Below are 22,840 nucleotides of genomic sequence, written 5' to 3'. Positions count from 1 at the left end.
CAGTCGGCACAATTAATTATAAGTCTCTCTGGTGTTAATGACGGTATAATACTGTACAATAGCTAGACTCGAAAGGCACTTTAAATGAGTTCTGTAAGATACAGAGCCGGAAGTTCTGTAAAAGTGAATTTACCAATCGTGCACCGCTGAATCTTACAGAGCGTTACAGAGCAGCGAGACCACTCACTCAAAATGTGTGCCCGTACTGTTAAGTCGAATTAATTTTAATTTATTTTTCACCATGTGTCGGTGATTTCAGATAGTCACACTCTCTATGTCTTGCTTTTTGACACTTCTTTTTTGACAAGTACGGTTTCCATTCCCCATTTGTAAGATTTTTAACAGAAGTGTTCGAATATGAGTTCTCGTAAAAAACTCCTCTGCGACTTGCAAACCTATGTGAGCTGGAGATTGTTGAAAAAGCGCTCGATGAGTCTTCGAGCAGCAGTAGCGACGACTCATCTGAGAGTTCCAGTGAATCGTCGGAGAGCGAAACGGATGAGATTCTAGAATTCACTGCCTTTTTATCCAGTAAACGATTTCTTATGGACCGAACCGTTGTACCGAAGAGGCATGACTGTATGGAAAAACTGGGAGTCGCTTGATACTACGTACCGAGCTGAAGTCCGAGTTACGCGAGGATTTAAAAGAATTTACGATCTTATTTGCGATCATATTTACACACGTTTAGTCTTTCCCGGACCAGTAGGCACAGCAGTGGACTTCCACCTGTCGTAATTGCCAGGCTCCGTAAGCCATGCAATTAACAAGTCTGCGCATTCTTTCTTCCAACTAAAGCGGGGTCTTCGTTTTCGCTTGGGTTTCTCCTTGGTGCCATCACTTTCTGTCGCATTATTGCTGGTAACCGTTACTGCTTTTGCTCTGATAACTGGAAGCGTGCTCAATCTACACTATTCTATTATCTAATAGCGTATCTCAAAACGTATTAATTCAAAACTCTTAGGTAAACTGAACTCAATTTAAATCAAAACTCAAAGGTAAACTCAAAACTCAATTTTCTGCGTACAGTTGGCACATGAAAAATTCACAACGAATTCTTTTGACAAATTATTATTTTGACTTGTGGTGAAAAAAAGCGAGTTCTGTATCGTAACGGAGCAGGAGAGTTCCTTTTAGATACAGAACACTTTAACTCTGCCGTCCAATCAGCGGTAGGGGGGTGTGATCGAAAAATTACAGAACTTCCGGCTCTGTATCTTACAGAACTCATTTAAAGTGCCTTTCGAGTCTAGCTAATATCTGGAGGTTTTGTACGGTGCAGATACAGCTTACCGGTTAGGACTAAAAAGACGCATAACCCCACACCCAGATATCCGTACGCATGTGGCAAGTGCACTTTTCTACAACCGGATGTTTGATCATAATATTTCAGCTGAGTCGTACAGCGCACTGCGCCGCATGCGTTCGAAATGCTGTGGATGGGATTATGCGTCTTTTTTGTCATAAACTGTACGATGTAAATGCATGCACTGGACTTGCGCGGCTAAATGGAGATTGCAGACTGTGAAGTTCAGTGCCGAAGTCGTTACCCTGTGTAACCAGAATGATTTATTGAGTGAAAATGTAGTATTATAAACGAAGCTAAACTTTCAAGTGATGCTAGTGCCATAACTGCCATTCATAAGGTCGTAGCTGAAAAATCCTGTGAATAACGTATTATACAGCTGATCAGCGGTTACAAAGATGGTAACAGTAATGGTTGCACTAAAATTGCCCTTGCAACGTTCTCCATCACTGCTGTTTTTGGTTTCTCAATGGAAAGGCCAAAGCTACAAGAAATTCTACAACATTACATGTAGCAAAACCCAAAATCATATTAGTTGGGAGTTCTCGTTTCAGGTGGCAATAATAGTGGGTCGCCTGGCCAAATTTTGGTAGAATTTCCGAAACCGGCGACAGTCTTGTATGCTCAGCAAATATTTGTTGCACTGTTTCCACAGAGTATGCGTATGTTTACGGGTCCCTCTGTTGCTCGTGTTATGTTATCTTCAAAGACAGCGTTATTTGAAAAATCCAGCACTCTGTTTACATTACAATGAGGACCTTCCCATTTCTCACAAGCGGAACAAGCACCGTGATATTACAAGCCAGTCATAATGTGCTGTTAGCAATATTGGAAGGTTGCTGTTGGAACGAATGTTATTCACATATCGACGGAATTAATCCGGACCGCTAATTATCATGGTTGGTGAAAATGTTAAACTGTGGAGGTCGGTAACTGTTTTATAAATCTGTTTTTGTTTTTTAACTGAGGTAGGTGGCTAATACTGCTCCCAACACAGACACCGCAGCTAACAAAACGATCAGCGGCTACGCTACCGAAACGCTTAACGATGGCGCCGCAGTGGCAGTCATTGGCTGCAATATGCAGTACCGCTATTCGCACATGGACTTCATTGGCAGAGGAACCTTTGGTACGGTTTATAGAGCCAAAGTTACGCAGCCCGGCACTTACACGGGAGAGAACGCTATCGCTGTCAAAGTGATACAAACCGCAGCTGCTGATGGGGAGCAAAGCTGGATGGATGCCTTGACAAGATTGACAAGACTCACGGAACTGACTCATAAACATCTGGTGGTTTACCCCAAAATTTCCATCTTCACAGCTCCCGGAGGAGCAACCGTGGAGCTGGCAATGGATCATCTCAAAGGTTATTTTAATATACTGTTACATATTTCGACATCTCTATCCTTTCGTTCTAAAGTCGAACGAATTTTAAACAATTGTAACTGTAGGCACTAGCTCATTGGGTAGAATGTATGCACCTTCTGACTGCCTGAGCTGTAACCGTCAGGACTTACGAACCCGTACACAAAAAATAGACTGCGGATTCGTTTTATGCAGCAAGTGTTCCACCTGCGGGTACCTAAATAAATAACGGAATAAGGGGTAACACCACCAAATAACTCGCGAGCGTTTGTGATGACCTGGCTGGCCCTGCTAATGCTACTGCGAGCCGCGGGGAGTGCATAGCTATTAACATTGGTATGGAAATGATACGGTTGCGAGTTAGTACAGTCCGATCGGATATTTTTAGCGCAGAGATGAAAATATAGGATGTGGCAACCACATACAGCCTTACAGAGAATGGGACCGATGCGGCTGTGTGCATTGACATACATCACATTCAGATTATTTTTAAAATCAGTGCGTACCGGTGATACATAACGTACATCGCTGATACAGCCGCACTCACCAGTGGCGAATTTAAGGGGGGGCTCCCGGGGCTAATGACCCCCCTGTAACTCGGGCGTCAAAAAAATTCTCAAGAGGGGGGTACGTTGCGAATTTTTTTACGCCCGAGGTCGCCGAAAAAGCGAAAGAATACCCTTCCTCCCTTTTGTGTGGGTTTTTAGCCCCCCCCCCGTCCAAACCCGCCTAGATTCGCCATTACCCCCCGTGGGTTTTGACGCTTTCAAAGTTCGTTGGTTTTAAGATGGCAAAGTTGTTTTCCATCCAATTGTTTAGTAAGGCGTTCGCGCTTTTCCTTAGGTGATCTCGCCTCTCTTCTGAAGGAAAATACGCGAAATGAAGGCTTGCTGAATCGTTATACTCGCAGAAAGGTTATTAGGTTCACGCTCCACATCGCTCGTGGATTGGAGTTCCTGCATCGGAATGGCATAATTCATGGCGATTTAAAGCCGGAGAATATCCTTGTAAAAACCGTCGATGACGACCGGGAAACGCTTCTGATCGGCGATTTAGACGATTTAGTTCAAATCCGTGGAAGCGCAACCTGTTCCGCAGATATATTGCAGATCCGCGGCACAACACGATACATGTCACCAGAAATGCTGAGGAAATTTGCCCAAACAGCGATAGAGTCACCAGGCAGGAAAACAGACATTTGGAGTCTGGGCTGCATCATTCTGGAAATGGCTGAAAAACTTCACAGGGTAATCGAAAAGAGACTCGTTAATGGCACCAAAATTGTGGAAGCTGGAAACCGTGTTTCGAATTCACAGTATATCAATCTGATCATCGACGGTTTTGTGCCATTGGTGAGCGATGGCATTGAAGAAAAGTTGGCGCGGCTCATCCGACAATGTCTGCATCCGGTTAGTATAAGCAGAACGTCGGCGCACGAGCTTTTAGGAAACAAAAGAAGCATGTTATAGTGCTATTCCCGTTCTGCTTTGACGACTGGACCTTGAAGGATGTGCTAATATTCGAACCCGATTCTGGAGCGTTTGATATTCAACACTTGTTCAGCCCACCGTCAGCATTGGCTCGGTTATGTGACGTTTTAGGAGGGGAAAAAAGAGAAACGGTGGTATTACAACAAGAAAGAGATGGTACGAGTTCTTCAGTTGAGATTGGTTGGCTGGCGGGCTAAATTTAGCTCCGTCTAGCCAACAAAGTTTTCTCTACTTTCTTCAATTCTGTTGCATAAATTGTAGATTGTTTTCGTACTGAACTATTCTTTATTCTTTTCTACATCTTTTGAGTTCATGCTTGTGTTGATACAGTAAGTAATTCAAAAATGCGGGCCAGAAAATCATCACCACTCGGGACCGTTGTGTACCATCATCTTAATATACAGCGTATGAACAGCGAAAAAGTCGATGCAGTGCAGCAAATTTTGTCTTGTGATGACAATTTAGTGAAGATTTTTTGTGTAACGGAATCCCATCTTTGTGTAAATGATCCTTCGCAGTTGTATGAAATCCCGAACTATACGTTTATCCGCAAGGACCGTTCTACTCAGTACCGTAAGCGCAGTGGTGGTGGCATCCTTGTTTACCTTCCTTCCCACGTTACTTATTCTGTTGTTGATGTTTCCTCTGATAATGTGGATGTGGAAAGCCTGTGGTTATTGCTTCGATTCGGAAATAAAGAAGTTCTCCTGGGTACCGTATACAGAGCTCCTGACACCAACGCTCGCAGTACGGAGGCTTTATTCGACCATATCCGTGATGTTCTCTGTAGGTACCCTAGTTGTGACTATGTTATAACAGGGGATTTAAACATTAACGCCAACAATGCCAGCTCCCCATTTTATCGTCATTACGTTGATATCTGCAATGAATTCGATCTCGAAGATATGGTTATTGGTGGTACACGCGTTTCAAATCGCCGAAAAAAGTCCGATAATTCCCCTTATGTGACCAACTCGAAAATTGATGTTATGTTATGCCACCCCCCTGTTAGTTACACCAGCAGTGCAGCAGAAGACATCGATATTTCCGATCACCGCATGTGTCGTACTACAGCAAAATACAAATCAGCTGTGCCACGTCACAAAACAGTTTCCTACCGTTTGTGGAAGCATACGAAAGAAGAAGACTTTGCAGCGCAAGTAAAATGTTTCACGATGAAAGATGAGTTCCAAGACGCAAACGCTAACGTTAACGCCCAGGTGAGCAGCTTCGTGAAGGGCATTTCTGACATTGTTGATCACTGTTTTCCAACTCGTACGAAGCGTGTGAAGCAGAAAGAAGCCCCTTGGATAACTGAAGAAATACGCAGAAACATCAGAAAAAAGAATGATTTGTACAAGCGGAAATGTAAAGCGAGAGGAACAGATCAGTATCCTGCACTCCATCAGGAATACTGCAGTATTCGGACAGCGGTACGCAAGCACATTGGTTTTGCCAAAGAGCGCTATTTTTATGAAAATCAAAAAAAGACCTCGCGTCTGTGGAAAGAACTGGGCAGAATGTTACGCAAAACAAAACATCAAGCAGAATGTGCAGTTAATCTGGACTCCTTGAACCAGCATTTTGTATCTATGGGCCAACATGGATTCCCGCATGTCGCACCAGCAGCCCCCGTCGGGGCGGATACCGCTAACAGTTTGTTTTGTAGATTTTCAGAAGTCTCGGAAGCAGTGGTGATGTCAATTGTGCAAGACATTAGAGCGAAAAAGAAAGCATGCGGGCCATTTGGGATACCTTCAGGAGTATTAGGAGCCGTCGCTTCTATGCTGGTACCCCCGTTAACCCGCATGGTTAACAAGTCTCTGAGGGAAGGCGTTTTCCCCTCAGTCTTTAAAATGGCTGATGTATGTCCCTTGGCGAAAGTAAACAATGCGAAAAGTGTCGATGATTACCGACCGATATCGCTATTGTGCAACATCTCTAAAATCTTCGAGCGTTGTGTTCAGATTCAACTAACCGCCTTTCTGAAGGAGCATGACCTGTTGTCACAGCGGCAGTCTGGTTTTCGCAAAGGACACTCTTGTGAAACACTACTGGTTAAAGTCACTGAAACTTGGAAACGGGCGATGGATGAAGGTGATGTCACAGCAGTCGCTATGCTTGATCTGAAAAAAGCGTTTGATTCCGTGAACCACGAACAACTGTTATCGAAGCTGAAACGCAGTGGTATTGGCGATGTAGTTCTGGCATGGTTCCATTCGTACCTGACCGATCGTCAGCAACGTGTAAAGATCAACGGAAAGACATCCAGCTGGTTACCAGTCATTTCCGGCGTTCCCCAAGGCACCGTGCTTGGCCCTATACTGTTCATAATATTCTTGAACGATTTGTTGCAGATTATTCAGTGCGAGATCGAAGCCTTTGCGGATGACACTATAATCCACTGTCGCGGGAAAACCAAAGCAGCGGCCGCCGAAAAGTTGAACAAGGCGTTGGCGGAGGCGGCTAAATGGTTTGATGACAACGGATTAGCACTGAACGTGAAGAAATGTGCGGGAATGTTCATATGCACCGAAAAGAAAAATAAAGCCGAGGCCAATCCACCGATCATCCTTAACGGCCAAAAGTTAACCATTAAGCAGCATGCGACATACCTTGGCGTTGAAGTGGATCAACACCTAAAGTGGGACAAGCAGTTCCAGAAAGTAAAGCGCAACATCAACTATGGCATCCAAAAGATTAAACGTGTTAAATCCGGTCTCAGCGATTCCCAGCGAGTTACCCTTCACCACGCCTTCGTCCAGCCATACATAGATTACTGTGCTATGGCATGGTCGGCAGCGTCCTTGGGAGAGCAGGAGCAGCTGATGAAACGGCAACACGCAGCCTTACGGACCATCACCGATAACAGGGAACGGGTAACACCGGAACTGTACCAACGGCTGGGTATAACCGCAGCAGTCGATCGATGGCGCCAGAACGAAGCTGTGTGGCTGTATAAGATACGAAACCGGGAAAATTTCACAGTACCGTCGTACATGTGTGAGCTGATTCCGTTTAAAGAGACCAACGCGAGGTATGCCCTCCGCCGGGAGGCACGCATCGACACCACTGCGAGGTCACGGATTGGAAAGACGACCCTAGCAATGAGGCTGAAAACTTTGTTTGATAAAGTTACTGGTGGTGGAAAAAATAATGGTGTTGAGTATTTTGGTTGTGGCTCTGTTAAGGAATACCTGTCTTCACTGAAACTGGCGAATCTGTTGTAATGATCTTAATTCTGATGTTTTCATATTTCATATGCTACTGACCAGACTTGTTAGTGCCTCGAGGGTTTGTCTGCTCATTGAATAAACTAAACTAAACTAAACTAAACTAAACCTATGTGTTCCTTTCATGGAATGTCGTGGAAAAGAAATTTAGAGTAACGATGCCTGCGTTGAGAGACATGGATCACCCCTATCGCAGCATTACAATGCATGACAAAAACATTTATCTTTTGGACCAGAGTGGACACTTTGCGGAGATCGATGCTTCAACTGGGAGTTCAATGTATCTGAAAACTCCCCCCAAAAGATGCCGGTACGTTGTACAGGTGCTTTTTCTGCTCAAAAGCGGCAATTATATGTTTGCGATCCCATTAAAGCTTTTCGGTTGCAGGTTTCCACAACGAGTGTCACTGACTAAATGTGGTCAGTACATATTTTATGCTACAACGCGCCACTTGTGTCGATATGACACTGTACACAAAGAATGGAAATCCCTGTTGGATTTGCCAGAGATTCGATGGGACTTTGCGATGGCTGCCGTGAACGGATACGTTTACATTTTAGGCGGAATTTTTCTCAAAACACTGGATGACTCCGTACGACACCTTTCGAAAACAGCTGATTGCATCCGTCTGAACATGCATGCTACCGCTCCTATATGGGAAAACATACAGCCACTTCCGCAACCGAGATCGCAGCATGCCACTTGCGTCATCAAAGACAGAATATACGTCTGCGGTGGGCTGTTATGCTGACCAAGAACAAGGGCTGGCAATAGAGTTTTACGACACCAAGGACGACGCAGGATGGTTGTCCGTTAACTTATTGGAAAAGGATATCCAACTGCTATCGAATTTCAAGGCAACGATACCGCCGCGGTATGCTTTTTTATCGGCAGTGGCAATTAATGTAGGTAGTGATACTGAAATAGATTTTCCCATTTGAGCTGTAAATTTCTGTGTTTTATTAGCCGGGATAAGTGGTTTTTCGAAATGTGTCGAAAGATGTTATTCTGTTAATAAATATCGTGTTTACACGTAGAGAAAAATTAATTAGGCAGGCGATAAAAAATGTTAATTAGGTATATTTTAAATGCTAAACTACCAGATAAGTACACAAGGATAAATCTCATTTTTAGTATATTTGTGGGCTTATCTGGATAGAGTGCCTTATGGACGCAAATACAAAGTTAAAAACCCAGAATTCAAGCATCGCAAATTCAAGCATCGCATTGAGTCAGAGTCTGTCACACCAAAGCGGGAGCAAGCGAGCGAACCACAGACAAAATTATTTTGATCGAATTTAGCCAGAGCTGGTCCCAAGATGGATCCCGCATATACTTCTGGTATGTATATGATTTCTGTACATGAAGCTTTCAGTTTTATTGAGCGACCCTCGCTTATGAAGATAAGTGTTAATAAGCAACTACAGTGTCTTCCATTTTGCTTGCTTATTTTATTGATGTTTACAACGCGACATATGAGTAACAGTCACGGTTCATATCATGCAGCCGGCATTTGCTTATTTAGACATGTATACGCAACTAAAATTAGCAGGCACAACTACGAGTATTCGTGCAATGATCCGCACAATTTTAATTCTTCTCGTCCGGATGACGATGATTAGTATTTTAGCTACAGCCTACAACATGCAGGTATTTTAACTACCAGGAACTGTTAAAGCACTTGAAAGATCAAATACATTCTGATAACAGCAGCAAGATCAATGAAAATTCAACATTATTTTCCACAAAGCGTATCGAAACACAGTTCGCGCAAATAGGGCGGCTGGGGCTTATCTTCTGACGGAATAACCATACTGGTCCATACGTATGCACGGTATGAGGAGAATGAAATTAATGCTGCTTCATCAAAACAGTGCGACGATTAAAATTCATGAAATATGAACTGTTGTGTAATGTGCTTACTGAATCATCCGAATATGCTGCGCAAACACTACTAACAATTTAACACTGACCAAAAAAGCACCATGAAAAAATGGGACAAGAATTAGCAGCAAAACCGAGATCCTTCTCTGCGTAATAGCAGACGGAATTCGGGACTTTTACACGGCCAACGTCCGTCCTAACAAGAGATGGCGAAGAAACTTCTCCCGCTGGATATCCCGCGCCAGACCCTGAGTCTGTTCTTCCGCCAGCTTTCGCATCTAAACAACATGATCAAAATTCCATCAACTTTACACACTGATAGGCAGCCCCAATCCGGGAGAATTAGCATCCGGTTACCTTGCGATATTTCAACAGATCCAAGTCAATGTTCTCAATCTGCAACGATTGCGTTTAAAGCCTGTAGCATAATGCCGCTATGCCTACGGAGCAAATAACGACCAACCTGATTATTCAGCTGGACCATGTCGTTCTGCAGACGCTGCGCTTGCAGAATATACGCGTTCTAGAAAAAGTCATGACCTTTATTACATAGCTCCACTATATAGTGCAGAACGTAGGCGAATCCATCAACGTACTTTGCGGTAGTCGCCGTATAGTTCATAGCGAATGGGCTTGCGCAGTTCGAAGAGCCGCACCAGATTGTCCATCAGTTCGGCTTCCTCCTCTTCCAGCTCTTTGACGCGCTCCTCCAACGGCAACGTATTGCGACGCAGCTGCAGGAAACGGCCGCGCCAGTGCTCTTCACCTGAAGCGGACTTATTCAAAGCACAATCAAGCGCTTATATACAGTGAGTATAATTACCGATGTTCTTCAGAAGTGCGGTCTTCTCTTCGATGCCGCGTACTTTTCCGAACAATCCAGCCAACCGGCGTTCCATTTTGCTGGTTTCGAATTTCTTCCGGTAGTTGACAGGATCCTTCTCCAATTCTGCGAAAAAGTAATACATAATTTTTAAAATAAACTTTAATAAATAAAAACTAAAATAAAATGAGACATAAATTATTATAATAAAAGACAAAAGCAAAGGATATTCCGTAGTATTTTTTCAAAATAACTACTTAAATTTTCTGTTAAAATTTAATAAATTAATCTGCTAACTAATTGTTTTTAATCATTTATTAAATTTATCTGTTTAGTCAGTTATTTCGCTGTTGGCCACTTCCCAATGAGTATTCGTACCTCGAAGATTCAGCGCTGAATAAGACAACGCCGGTCGATCGAGAAAATAATCGTCCATAGTCACCGAATCCGCGGTGCGGAACCCATCCAAATCGGAAACCGTCGAGGACGTCGCACTGCGCAGATCCTCCACCGAAACAGACTTCTTCAACATACTCCGCTTTACCGGTAGCCGCACCCCAACGCGCCCCTCATCCCCGATGACTTCCTTCGTCACCCGCTGCTCCTTGCGGATCCGCACGGTCCCCGGGCGTTCGCGGTCCATCCGATCGCGGTCCTCCTCCGGGATGTCCGGATCCGAGTCGTCCTGTCGCAATCGCGGTTCCACCGACTTGGAGTACCTCCGACGAAATGTGGAGCCCCCTCCGCGTCGCTTCCGGGATTGGCTGCGACGACGGCTGCGGCTGCGGTCCTCCGTCCGCTCGCGTTCGTCCGACCAGCGTGCGCGGCCCGAGTTGCGGTTGGAGCGGCTGTTGTCCGAGTAGTAGAAGCGTGTCTCGTCCTCCGGGAAGTCGGCGTAGCTCGGGCGGCGGTCGCGGCGTTGGTTGGAGTCCTTGCGGTTGCGGCCACCGCGCTGCTGCCGGCGACTGGAGTCGCGTGCCGACCGTGGACGCTCCGTCGCGTTCGCGTTGGAAGCTGGTAACGGACGAACAGGTAATAAAAAATTTCTGTGACTTTAAGCTTTTCGCTCTGACCTTTACGCTGCCGTTTGCCTTTACGAGAGGCGCCCGGTTCGCCCGTGGTTTCCACGATGAGTATTTCCGGATCCCGGCCCTGTTGAGCAAAACATCACCACCCACGCTGACAATTTATTTTTTTTTTCCTACTTTTTTTAGTTAATAAATCAAAACACAAAATTGTTAAATTACTAGGTATTTACTGATAAATAATTTTTTAATAAAGAATTACCATGCTTCATTTTACTCCTTGTTTTTATAATTAATTAATTCCAGTTTATTAAATTAGTAACCGGGTGCAATATTTAATATGATCACAAGCCAATAAAATCCGATTGTTCATTAATAAATAAATTGAATAAACAAAAATAAAGCGGGTGTTAAGAAACTGGAATATGCAACCTATTCTTCGTAACACATTGGCCGCTTGCTTCTGTAATCGTATAAGGAAAGGTCACCGTTGAACTCACTTACCACCAAGTCTTTAACGCGCAACAATGCTTCCTCTTCTTGCCAAATCTGCAAAGCAGCCGTAAGAAAATAAGCCTCAGTGTACTGTATAATACTAAAAGTAACAAATTCCGGCTGATCTGACCTCGACCAGCTGCTTGCCCAGGCGTTCAACGAAGGCGTAGTTAGCCGGCACCCGTTCCGCCTCAAACTGACGATTCAGCGCCAAACGCAGGTCCGCCAACGTCGACTGCAAATCAACCCTGGAAAAATCATGATACAAATGCATAAGTAAACGTTTTTCTGATTGGAAACGCTTGTAATGCAAAGCCTCACAACAAAGTGCAAATCTTTCCGCACACTGATTCCCAAAAACATAACGGCATAATTTAGTACTAATATTATTCATTAATGACAATTGTGAAAATATATTTAGTAAAAATATTTTAAAAATATACATAGTTAAGCGAATTATTTTAAAACTTTCACTAAATATTTTTGATTGATAAATGGCTAATTTTCCCCGCATTGGTTCACATGAACTTAACTGGATAAATAAATGATTATTGAAATTTAATTTTGGAATAATTAAGGGATAATTAATTTAAAACATAAAATATGAAATAAAACAAAATAATTTAAATCAAGTAACAGGCGATCATAAAAGAAAATAATCATAAGAATTCCATTACCGCACAATGCCGACGGATTTGCCGTTCTCAATGGACGCGTCTATATCCACCGTGCCGCTCTTGTCCTCCATCCATCTTCCCGGGAACAGCTCACGAACGTGCACTTCCATGAAACACACAAAGGTCACCGCGCTCTTAACGCCTGCTGGAAGAAACCACCGCTCTGCTGTTCGCCGCGCAACGTTTTTATAACAAACTGGTTGTAAAGCATCAAAACGGGATAATTGCCGGCGGAAGCGCTCTCCACCGGTAGACAAACAGTGTCCCCGCGAAATGTGGGTCCAAGGACGTCTAGCCTAATTCGCCGTTTCTATGCCGGCTTTTGTCTAACCGGCGCCGGATCCATCTACCTAAACACACAGCGCATTGTGGTGTTTTCTCGCTGTGTTGATGAGTCAACGCTGGTCCATTAAGAGCGGTGCATGATGGACGGAGCATCTATCACTGACACGCATTCGCTGATGTGTGTGCTGATCGGCCGGTTAACTGTACCAACGCCCTTGTCCGCCGCGGCTCACCGACAAAGCAACGGACAAACGGAAGTGGCCCGGCATGCACCTAACATGCACATCGCGTCGTAATCGTAATGTGCTCGTTTTCATCGGTCGGTGTTGTTGTTGCGTGGAACGTTACGATGCGATTATTTTTCTTCGGTAAACAGTCTCAGCTGCATTAGATTTTCACCGTTAAACTGCGCTTACTTTTCCTTATCACTGAATTTCCTTATCACCTTATTATCAAATATTATGTCGTTATTTATTTTAATTTATTTATCTTCTTAATGTACTTTTAATATTAATTATTTAAATATTGATTATTATATTTTTAATAATTAAAATTCTATTTTGTATAATTTTTTCTAATTTTTTCATCCTCCGACTAAAATATTTCATAATAATTTCAGTCATGTTTATTGTGCGTCTGAGTGTAAGGTTAAAATCTGTTCAGCTGCGGCTGATTTGTGCTGTGATATTATTGATCTCGGCTGCCGTATCGATATCACCGGAAATGGAGGCACCGTGCACTCTGCAAACGGACCATATGTGCACCGAGCCGGGCGCCAGTTATCCCTGGTAAGTGGCGTTAATATACCCGGCTTCAACAATAACAAGGAGCGGGGATTTATTTGAACAGGAAGCAGATCGACAAGTACATTGAGGAGAACCGTGGGCTGACGTACCGCTTGTTCGGCGCCGTGACGGATCCGCTGAGTCCCTTGAAAAATCTCAATGTTAAGGAGATGGCGGAGTACCGGGTGGCCAAGAAAAACCAGCCGCTGTTACGGTACGGAATATCGAGTAGCGATTTGACTTTGTTCGCCTGCTTCTAATATAAAGGCAGTAACACGGTACATAATAATTATCAAATAATGTTGATCTGCATTTGCGTGTATGAAGACCGTTTTTACACCGATAAATTCTTTTTGAAATTATACTAGCATTTCAGAAATTTTTAAATTCTTGTTTTCAGAATTTGAAAAATAATTTATTTTGGACTTCTGGCTCGGTGTACGAGCGATCTTCATGTCTATATTTATTCATAATTTTATTTACATTTACGGGAAAAATTCGGACAGGATCGGTTTATGCGTAATGATTCTTTTGGTACACTTGGTTGTGCTGCAGCGTTGTGGAATACTATGATAACCACAATAATGATTATCCAAGTCGATAACGCAGGCACAAACGATCTTCCCGCCAAAGTACTCAATACACATCTCTTTGCTGCATAGTAATATTATTAAGAAATTTGTTGGGAGTACGTACTTAAAAAAAATACCGCCCTTCCGCATTTAGTATTTTATTTACACAATCAGTGCGGTACATGGCACGAATAGCAATGCTTAGTTATTGCTGTTATTGTATATAAACGAATTATATGCTGGTAATTGGCAGGAATCCTTGCGTCAGCGATGTGGCCTTGGAGCAGCCGTACTGGTCGAAAAACCTGAAGGGTCAACTGCGCGTCATCGTCAACCACAGCCCCTTCGAGCAGTTTGTCCAGCTGGAGAAATGCCTGTACGTCGTAGCTCATTGAGGAAAATTATGCAAGCCACACGAAGCATGCGAATGCAAATAAACCGTATTCCTATGCATAATGCATTAATGTATAAAGTCAAACAGCCACTAAATAATCCGAATACGTATCAATGTTTTCAGTCAAATAAAATAATTAAAATATGTTTGCAATGTTATAAAATTTTATTTTTTCGCCGTCTTCGCATAATAATTATTATAAAAACACAGTACATATTACATAACGGGCACTTTTATTGTTCAGTTTTTTAATCTTATCTTATATCAGCTAATGGTTGTAATAGTAGCAATATTTTTAAAAAAACACTATTCTTTATGAGGATAGCAAATTACAAAAAAATAGTTTATTCATAGCCTTCGAGTAATAATTAATTTTGCAGTTCGACGCCAGACATGGACAGCCCGTACGACCAGCTGGAGCAGCAGTGCCCCGACGACGACTGCCTGTGCATGCAGGAGTACCGCTCGGTGCGCCTGGTGGCCTACGACCCGGCACAGGACGAGAAGGGCATCTTCATGGACTGGTTCGAGTTCCCCTGCTGCTGCCAGTGCAAGTGCTTCGATCGCGGCGAATCCGCCAACACCACGGCGGCCAGCACCACGCTCAGTACGGCGCACGTCTCGGCCGAGCGCGATCTCGACGATCTGACCACCACCAAGGCCTCAACGACCTCCACGCTGCGGCCGACTAACAGCCGGAAACCGGAGACCACGAAAACGGAGCCGACGTCCACACAGAGCACACCGGCTTCGCGGCCGCATACTTCATGGAAAGGTCACTCCATTACGCTTGTACTCTAGCATTTTCTCGGTTTCTGTGAGTTTGTGTACATATACCCTGTAATTTGTTACATACATTGCTGCTATGCTCAAGTGTACAGGTTCGATACAGGTGCAGGTAAAGAACAAGTTCGATCTCCGACTAAAATCTGATGTGACCTTTGTATCGATATATAAAAACTTGGCTTGGTCAAATCCATTTATCATATGGAATTAGTTATTTTTGCTTTTTTTGTGAATTCATTTTTCATTTTTTCCTTAGCTGTTTTAAAGCTTCTACGAGATCGCCTGTTCAGAGTCACGAAAAATCAGCCAGGTCAAATTCTCATAAAAAATAAAAACATATACTTTTCTATTATTTGTCACTCTTGAGCTCCATGAGTGAAATCGTTTTACCTGCAGCAACGGCCGCAACGTACGGCATTACGGCGGCACGTCAGTAATTAGTGTATTAATTGTCTGCGTTGCGGATAAATGCGGCAAGAGGGGTTAGTAAGAAAAAGAGGGAGTAAATGAATATTGGTACATGGTATACTACTGTAACCTTCACTGGAGAGTGAAGACATAGAGCACGCTTAACACAAGAACTGAGCGGTAAGCAAGAAGAAGAAATGGTTGATTTCCGAGACGCATTCAAGAAAACTGGATGCTTAAGGGAAACGGCCCGATACATGATGTCAAAAATGCAACACATACACTAAAAGTTTTGCTTTCCCGCAGTCGGAATCACTTTTTTGTAACACTTTATTTCATTCGGAAGCTAAATGATTTGTATACACTGTTCCGAAAAGCGTTTGCGCGCGCAACATCCGGTTGTCGAGATCCGGCGTACTAAAATGGGTGAAAGTTCATAATACCCAAAAGTCTGGTTATTACCTGATCTTCTTGAAACTTTGCTGTAAAAGACACCTGGCCATGAAGTCGAAAGTGAACCAATATCAGATCCATAGCATTTTTTTCCAATTTTAAAATGAATTTTCCAAAATTTTAAAATTTATTTTAAAATTATGGGAAGGCCCGGGTACGTTTGAAGGGTAGGAAGTAGCAGTAAGGATATGCCAATATGTCAGTCCCCCAAAATGATCCTCTTACCCAGTGACCTGTCAGGCAGCTCTGAATGTGGTCAGTTACCGACTGATCAGGAATTCAAAAATAGCTTAAGAAAGCACGGATGCGATATTCCTTGTTTTTAATTTGGTATTCGGGGAACGCGATATCTCGACTGAATAAACAGCCATGGGAAGCCACTCACACCAGTACAGTGTGCGATAACAGAAACAGGGCCTGAAAACTTGTGCTCACATAGCACAAAATGTGCTCACATAAAGGTGCATGTGCTCACCTAGATCGCAACTTGTGCTTAAAAATTGTCAATACTCCCCCGTTCTGTGTAATTAACCAGCTTCTAATTGTTTTTATTTGTTTTAAGAGAGCAAAAACTTTCACGAAAAAACAAGTAAAAGCTACAAGCTAATGCGTGTCACGTTAACTTTCACTGGGAGATGTGGCAGACGGCATGTTTTATACTTACTACTTACTAGCCAGTGTAGTAGCCACACTTCTGACGATGCATAACTTACATGGTCAATAGTGCTCCTGTTGCACGTAGTAAAATCACGCGCGCTGTTTATAGCATTTGTATAAATGTCTTTCGTGCGCAGTTAGTAGAGTGCATAAGGTCGTATAATACTGAAAAACAAATCTTTAATCAGCGAACTCAGAGAAACAGCTGCGTTCTTATATTTGACCTCCAGTTGGCAGAATCAGGTGGAAAATTAAAAATTTACACAAGCCACGTATTAGACTGCTTTGATTGTGTCATTTGATGTACAAGCATTGTGTGCTTCAACTTTCACGGGATGATCTGGTGGTCATTTGAGAGAACGACCATTTCGGCTAGACATGCGGTATTCTAGTGGCTGTACCAGCAACAATTGTCCATTTACCGATAGAGTTAAATAGGGAATGCCATCTGCGTAATGGAAACAATAGCCACATTTATGAATACTTTTTTCGAAATTACTGATCTACTTTTTTCTCATTTCCGCTTTTGGATTTACCCTGCGAAACAGCATTATTACTAAGTTCAACAAATGCTGCAATGCGCTATTGTGCATTTGAGTTATGTAGCGCCAGAAAGTGTGGTTACTTAAAAACTTTCCCAGTGTCTACTGGCAAATCTCCCAGTAACTGAAAACGTTTAAACGTGGTGGGTACTGGCGCATATATCTCTCTACTGGGCGATATTTTTACAGCCTCTACTCGTAGCACTTGTGATCTTAGTCGACCATTAGAATATCTTAGCGATTCAGCTCGTGGTTATCTTAGTAAATCTTTATCAAAGACCAGTTCGCCCGGTCCAAAACTGACACCGTTGCTGAATGTCAGCCATAAGGTCATCAATGCAGCCCCTGCCATGTTAAGAGTTCGGGGCAAAACGAATCGCAACACAAAACGTTTCGCTAGTTTTATATACTAGTGTTGAACAAATTTGACAAACCCGAAATAGTTCTGAATAAATAACTTAATTTTATTAATTTTCTTGTATTTCCTGGTCAAAAAGCAACGTCGGCTTCGCGCGAGGCCTCGATTCGGACTCATGGGAGAAGCGAAAAAAGAAAAAAAACATTCGCTGTCGTACTTACAAAACTCTAGAACAAAAATACTAACAACTCCAACTATCTCACAACTCATGTTTATTGTATTAAATGCCAATTTTATTGATTGCTCCTACACGCCACGCGAGAACACCAAAGGTGGGCTCGGAATTTACTTCCTTTGGGCAGTTATGCCGAACATGGCCGGAAACGGCCCCAAGCCCAAAAGCCAAAACAAAACACAAAGAGACGGCGGAAGAAGATCCGATAAAGCGTTATGAGGATGCTAGTTGATAGAATCAGTCGCAACGATGATGCAGCTATGTCAGAACGATAAGTGAGGTGCGGAATTCCGCAAATCTCGAAAATATTTGTAAATCAAGTGCTCCACATAAAACGCAAATCAGTACAGCTTAGGGCGGAATCCACCGAGCGAAGTACATTTGCACGAAAAATATAATAAAGCCGGTTGCAAGGAAGTCCTGTCGCGTCCGGCGGCAATAAGCAACACAGACGAACGCTTTTAGTTGGTCTGGGGTTTCCACAGACCTAGCTAAACTCACGCCTGATTCCTGGATTGGGATGCTGCTAATAAGTTAAAATGCTGTTCCGACGGAAATCACGTCAAGTACAGCACGGCTCACAAAATAGATGTCCGCAATCGATGAATCACGTACACAAGCAGGTAGCGACGGAATTCCTGTCGCATCCTACGACGACAATAAAATAAAATTAATGGCAACCACGAAAACGATACCATATAAGACGAAGTAATACAACGACGCACTACTGGAAGGTAAAGCGCTGCTTTGGTGGAATTCACACCGTGCAGTGCGGTACATGGGAACGTACACACAATCGGAGAAGCGTGCACACAAAAAAGGAAGCAACGGAATTCTTACTGCGTCCTACTGTTAATAGAAAACGATAAGCAAAACTTTTCGGTAGATCTGGGAATTCCACAGGTCAACCGCAAGCAGCACGGTTCCGGGAGTAAAGAAGTAATCTATGCCACGTAAAAGTTGCACAATACAACAAACGGGTTGAAGATCCGGAATGTGAAAGGCAGACAGGTCACGGCAGCAAAAGCGGTAAGAATTCAATGGCAGCAGAAGACAATTAAGCGAAGACGAAGAATCCGGGTCAAAGGAAAATTTTTTATTTAGGTAGGAGGCAGACAGAAGTAATTCTCCGGAAACACCATAAAGGTCGTGATTAAAGTGAGCAAAGGTTACCGGCGTTTCGAAGTAAGAAACAGCGCGGCGATCTCTTCAGCAAGGTTTGCGTAGGAAATCCCGGAAAAGTCCGTACGGCGGTAATTTGGTGGCATCTTCCACTGTTAAGGAACATTTATGGACCGTGGACGAAAACTCCATAACGGGCTCGGCAACTGCGATGTCCTGGCTCGGAGCTTTGACGGAATTCCGCCAAGTAGGCTTAGGCCATGGAATCAAGTCCGCAAGGTTGAGCGGCTGATGCAGAGTAGGTGGCAACAAGTAGTGGTCCAAGGCCGATTTCCTTTCCATCTTCGGGTTACGGGCATGCTTTCTTTCCACATCACAAATGGGACGGTTGACGTGTTGACGGTTCATGCGATCCAACTTCTTCTTACTAACTGGTTGAACGCAATCAGCACATACACACCGACACATGCTTTAACAAACGCAGACATGGTTAAATCCATGCGATTTATGCATCAAAGGCATCTGCAAGCTGCTGTCAACATACGGTATCACGATGGCGTCAAAAGGCTAAAGGTCATGGGTCACCACACAACGTTACAAAAGTATACAGTAAAACAACTTTTATGCTGAAAATTTTTTTACGCAGCAAGTGACACACGTTAGCGCTTAACATTTCCCAATTTATACCGATTCACACACACATGTAACTGTAACAGAGAGACCACTAGAAAGGGGGCGTGTCGCGTGTCGCAATACCCGGATTCCTGCGTCCCTCTGAATCCAATCCGATAGGCATTCCCATAAAATTTTCAGTAAATTTGCCAACGTGTGCAATCTCCTGAGTGATTACAATGTCAGCCATTATGAAAATACAGAGCAAATAATCAATACCCCCTCTTTGCAAAATTAAGTGTGCTCACATAGATTTTGAAGATTTTAGGCTCTGACTGTTACAGAAAACAGAATCAGAAAACCCACAACAGATTTTTTCGGTTGCTGTGACTGTAAGGCCTTTCCAGCATTACCGTCGATGAGTAGGTAAACACCAAGAATTTCTTGACAAAACGGGTATCCAGTGTTGTCAACAACGCTGACAGAAGCATTTCTTGGGCCAGCCCAGGCACAAGGACTGTCCGCCGCCACGCTGCTCGCAGTAAGGCTGGCAGTCGGCGTTGTTGGCACACCGAGGTGCGACGCACTGCGACCGCGCAATCGAACGGAGGTCCATGATGTCGTTACTGCGCTCCGGGTAAGCGGCTATCATTATCAAACAAAACAGGGCAGTGTATAGTATCCCGAAACTGCTGCGTAGCACACTACTGGTCCACATGGCTGCAATAGCAAACATGTCGAACCACGGACTGCAGTGGCACACAGTGTTTTTCTCCTTAATGCCTCGGTAATGTGCGGTCCACAGTGTGGACCGGTGTGGACTCCACACCGGAGATCTATCAAACCGATACGGTAACGTTTGTTCTAGCTGCTGTGCAGTGAAAACGATGGCTAAACGGAAGTGCAGCCGTAGAACGCCGTGCCATGCTGGCATTTTAAATATCTGATCTTGTCAGAAGATACAACATAATTATCGCCTGGCCTAATACACCATCATGTTATGAACTGCATACAAAAATGAAAAAAATTATTAGTTTTTTTGCATTTTTATACTTTGCCAAAATTGCATCTCGGCATTGTAAAAGTTGAATTCGGCCAGTCAATTCGCGGTTGAAAAATTTCTTAATAAATTTAATCAACACTGCAACAAGAGCATATCCGAATGTTAATAGCCAGCGCTGCGTTCAAATAGAGAAGCGCTTGTTTGTTCAATATGCATGTAAAACCAAGCTTCGATTTTTTCAGTCAAGCATTGTACATAACTACCTTTTAAAAACATCGTTATAAAAATATTCTTTTTTCTATTTGTGCTTGATTTAGCGCAAATTTATTTGCGTACAATAAAAAAAGAAAGGTCACTGAAAGAGATCCGGGTAGTCGGTGATAATCCCATCAACACCGTCGTCCATCAACCGATTAATCGTCACCGCACTGTTCACCGTCCACGGCAATATCTTCATCCCTAACGCGTGCACCGCGTCAATCAGATCCCGCGTCACCAGCGAATAATGAGGCGAATACGTCGTCGGCACGAACCCCAACGAATCTAGGTACGTAGTTAAATTCCCGCGTGACCCCTCCTCGATCAACGCGGCCGTCCGGATTGCCGGGTACTTGTCGTGTAAATACCGCAGCGTCCGGAAATCAAACGACTGAATCGTCAATCTCTCTAGAATGTTTCCGGCGGAAACCACGCCCACCAGCGCCTCCACGAACGCCGCGGGCGGCGGATGGAACAGGTCATCGGTGGACGCTAACGATTTCGTCTCGATGTTGTACAGCGGGAGGGTCCGGTTGTTGTTGACCTTTACGTACTCTTCCACACTGCTGATTAGATCGCGGAGTAAAGGTTTCGTCGCCGGTTGCGGCGTTTGCCGCGGGAAACGGGGGTTCCCGCGGGCCCCCACGTCGTACTGCTGCGTCGTGGTGTAGTTCATGCGGTAGATGTTCAGGGAGCGCTCTTCGGCGGGGCGGACGAAGGAGCCGTCGGGTTTGGTGGTGATTTCGTGGTTGAAGAAGGGCTCGTGCGAGACGATCACGTGACCGTCGTTGGTGATGACGGTGTCGAGCTCCAGGGTGGTCACGCCGAGGTCCAGGGCGTGCAGCATGGCGGCGATGGTGTTCTCCGGGAGGAGGCCGCGGCAGCCGCGGTGGCCTTGCTTGTCGAAGGACGACAGGGTTTTAATGCATCTGTAAAATGCCAGTTAAACGTTCAGCATTTGGGAATTTGATTAAGTACTGCGAAGACGAATATGATTATGAAAGCGCGTAGAAAAATTGGTAAACGGCAGGAATTTAAAGTGCAAACGCAAACGCATATAAAACACGGGAAATCATATTCACTACTTCTACTGCTGTACGAGTATTAATCATACATTTGTTATTCGACATTAATTTCATGTTAAATTCTTCATTAATTTCAAACTAGTTATATGGTTTTCTTTGTGATGTGCATTCTGAATTTTTCTTTTACGATTTAAATCCGCAATATTTTTCGAAGTCGCTTGAACGAAATAGGCTCACAAATATAAGTAATTACGATTTTATTAGAAAATTTTTTAAAAAATAAGCAAAATTAATGTAATTCATTGTTCGATGTGTTAAAAATGGTCATATGGTTTACAAAATTCCGTCAAGCGTACAAACCAAACATTTCTGAAAACAGACTGAATAATTTTTTGATTGAATGTTTTCCAAAATACATACAGACTAACTTTATAACGGCAGAATTAAGGAAAACCAGTATATGTACTCTGTAGATACTTACTACAAATTCAATTTTGATCTGAAAGTAATTAAACGTGACTGAAATATTTCTTACTAAAAAACAGCTAAAATCCTGCCATCGTATAAAGAAAATTTTTAATGCAATGACAATTGACTGTAAAAGCTCCTTAATAAATTTATTGCACAGCAATAATTTACCGGTTTCATAAAAACAGAACATAAAATATAGCGCTAAAAAATTGGTTAGAATAATCGAATATTAGGAAAAAATGGACGGGCAAATGGGGGAAATTGTAGAAACAAATACCGGAAGCAGGTGGCGGGTTTCTTCAGCGGCTGTACCGTGTCTTCCTTGAAACTGCGCGTATTCCCCTCGGCAATCGCCGCCAGCACACCGCTGGCTAACAAAAATCCCAACACACGTGCAGAAAGCATTTTTAGTCGACTTTGACGCTCCACCACACTCTGCTGCTTATTATGCTGAATACCATAATGACCATGAAAGTTTCCTGATAATTTCATGAACGCATGTGTTTATGATAGTGTGGTGATACGCGCACGACGATAAAACCGGATAACTGCACGGTAATCACAGCCGATTAAGA

The 22,840-nt window shown here is 43.5% G+C and overlaps 3 protein-coding genes across 3 annotated transcripts; 1 reads left to right on the top strand and 2 right to left on the bottom strand.

Annotated features, from left to right (window-relative positions):
* Nucleotides 1-9,095: 9,095 nt before the first annotated feature.
* On the bottom strand, nt 9,096-12,427 carry LOC129583094 (uncharacterized). The gene is made up of 10 exons (XM_055474808.1): nt 12,300-12,427; nt 11,753-11,870; nt 11,632-11,676; nt 11,176-11,254; nt 10,481-11,116; nt 10,103-10,228; nt 9,876-10,045; nt 9,743-9,802; nt 9,637-9,675; nt 9,096-9,557 (listed from the first exon to the last, which is right to left on the bottom strand). Exons 1-10 carry the CDS (start codon nt 12,407-12,409, stop codon nt 9,456-9,458), a joined length of 1,485 nt encoding a protein of 494 aa, XP_055330783.1. The 5' UTR covers nt 12,410-12,427; the 3' UTR covers nt 9,096-9,455.
* A 781-nt stretch (nt 12,428-13,208) lies between these two features.
* Nucleotides 13,209-15,136, top strand: LOC129582907 (uncharacterized). Its single transcript, XM_055474536.1, has 4 exons — nt 13,209-13,372; nt 13,434-13,583; nt 14,195-14,317; nt 14,716-15,136. The coding sequence occupies exons 1-4, from the start codon at nt 13,308-13,310 to the stop codon at nt 15,134-15,136; spliced, it is 759 nt and encodes a 252-aa protein (XP_055330511.1). The 5' UTR covers nt 13,209-13,307.
* Nucleotides 15,137-20,613: 5,477 nt separating this feature from the next.
* Nucleotides 20,614-22,803, bottom strand: LOC129583045 (putative glycerophosphodiester phosphodiesterase YhdW). The gene is made up of 2 exons (XM_055474736.1): nt 22,543-22,803; nt 20,614-21,698 (listed from the first exon to the last, which is right to left on the bottom strand). The coding sequence occupies exons 1-2, from the start codon at nt 22,755-22,757 to the stop codon at nt 20,864-20,866; spliced, it is 1,050 nt and encodes a 349-aa protein (XP_055330711.1). The 5' UTR covers nt 22,758-22,803; the 3' UTR covers nt 20,614-20,863.
* Between the last annotated feature and the right edge of the window lie 37 nt (nt 22,804-22,840).

The sequence above is a fragment of the Paramacrobiotus metropolitanus genome, unplaced genomic scaffold, assembly GCF_019649055.1.
Source record: "Paramacrobiotus metropolitanus isolate TYO unplaced genomic scaffold, Prichtersi_v1.0 Parri_scaffold0000009, whole genome shotgun sequence".
Lineage (NCBI taxonomy): Eukaryota > Metazoa > Tardigrada > Eutardigrada > Parachela > Macrobiotidae > Paramacrobiotus > Paramacrobiotus metropolitanus.
The sequence above is the reverse complement of the archived record's forward strand: the minus strand, read 5'-3'. Positions and strand labels throughout refer to the sequence as shown.

Excerpts from the sequence above, each read along its gene's own strand:
- LOC129583094 (XM_055474808.1), bottom strand. The coding sequence starts at position 12,409 with ATGGAAGTGCACGTTCGTGAGCTGTTCCCGGGAAGATGGATGGAGGAC. Across the intron at positions 11,117-11,175 it reads AGGCAAACGGCAGCGTAAAG|CTTCCAACGCGAACGCGACG; the intron begins GTCAGAGCGAAA and ends GTCCGTTACCAG. Across the intron at positions 10,229-10,480 it reads TTCAGCGCTGAATCTTCGAG|AATTGGAGAAGGATCCTGTC; the intron begins GTACGAATACTC and ends ACTTTTTCGCAG.
- LOC129582907 (XM_055474536.1), top strand. The coding sequence starts at position 13,308 with ATGGAGGCACCGTGCACTCTGCAAACGGACCATATGTGCACCGAGCCG. Across the intron at positions 13,584-14,194 it reads AAAAACCAGCCGCTGTTACG|GAATCCTTGCGTCAGCGATG; the intron begins GTACGGAATATC and ends GGTAATTGGCAG. Across the intron at positions 14,318-14,715 it reads GTCCAGCTGGAGAAATGCCT|TTCGACGCCAGACATGGACA; the intron begins GTACGTCGTAGC and ends TTAATTTTGCAG.
- LOC129583045 (XM_055474736.1), bottom strand. The coding sequence starts at position 22,757 with ATGAAATTATCAGGAAACTTTCATGGTCATTATGGTATTCAGCATAAT. Across the intron at positions 21,699-22,542 it reads AAACCCGCCACCTGCTTCCG|ATGCATTAAAACCCTGTCGT; the intron begins GTATTTGTTTCT and ends GGCATTTTACAG.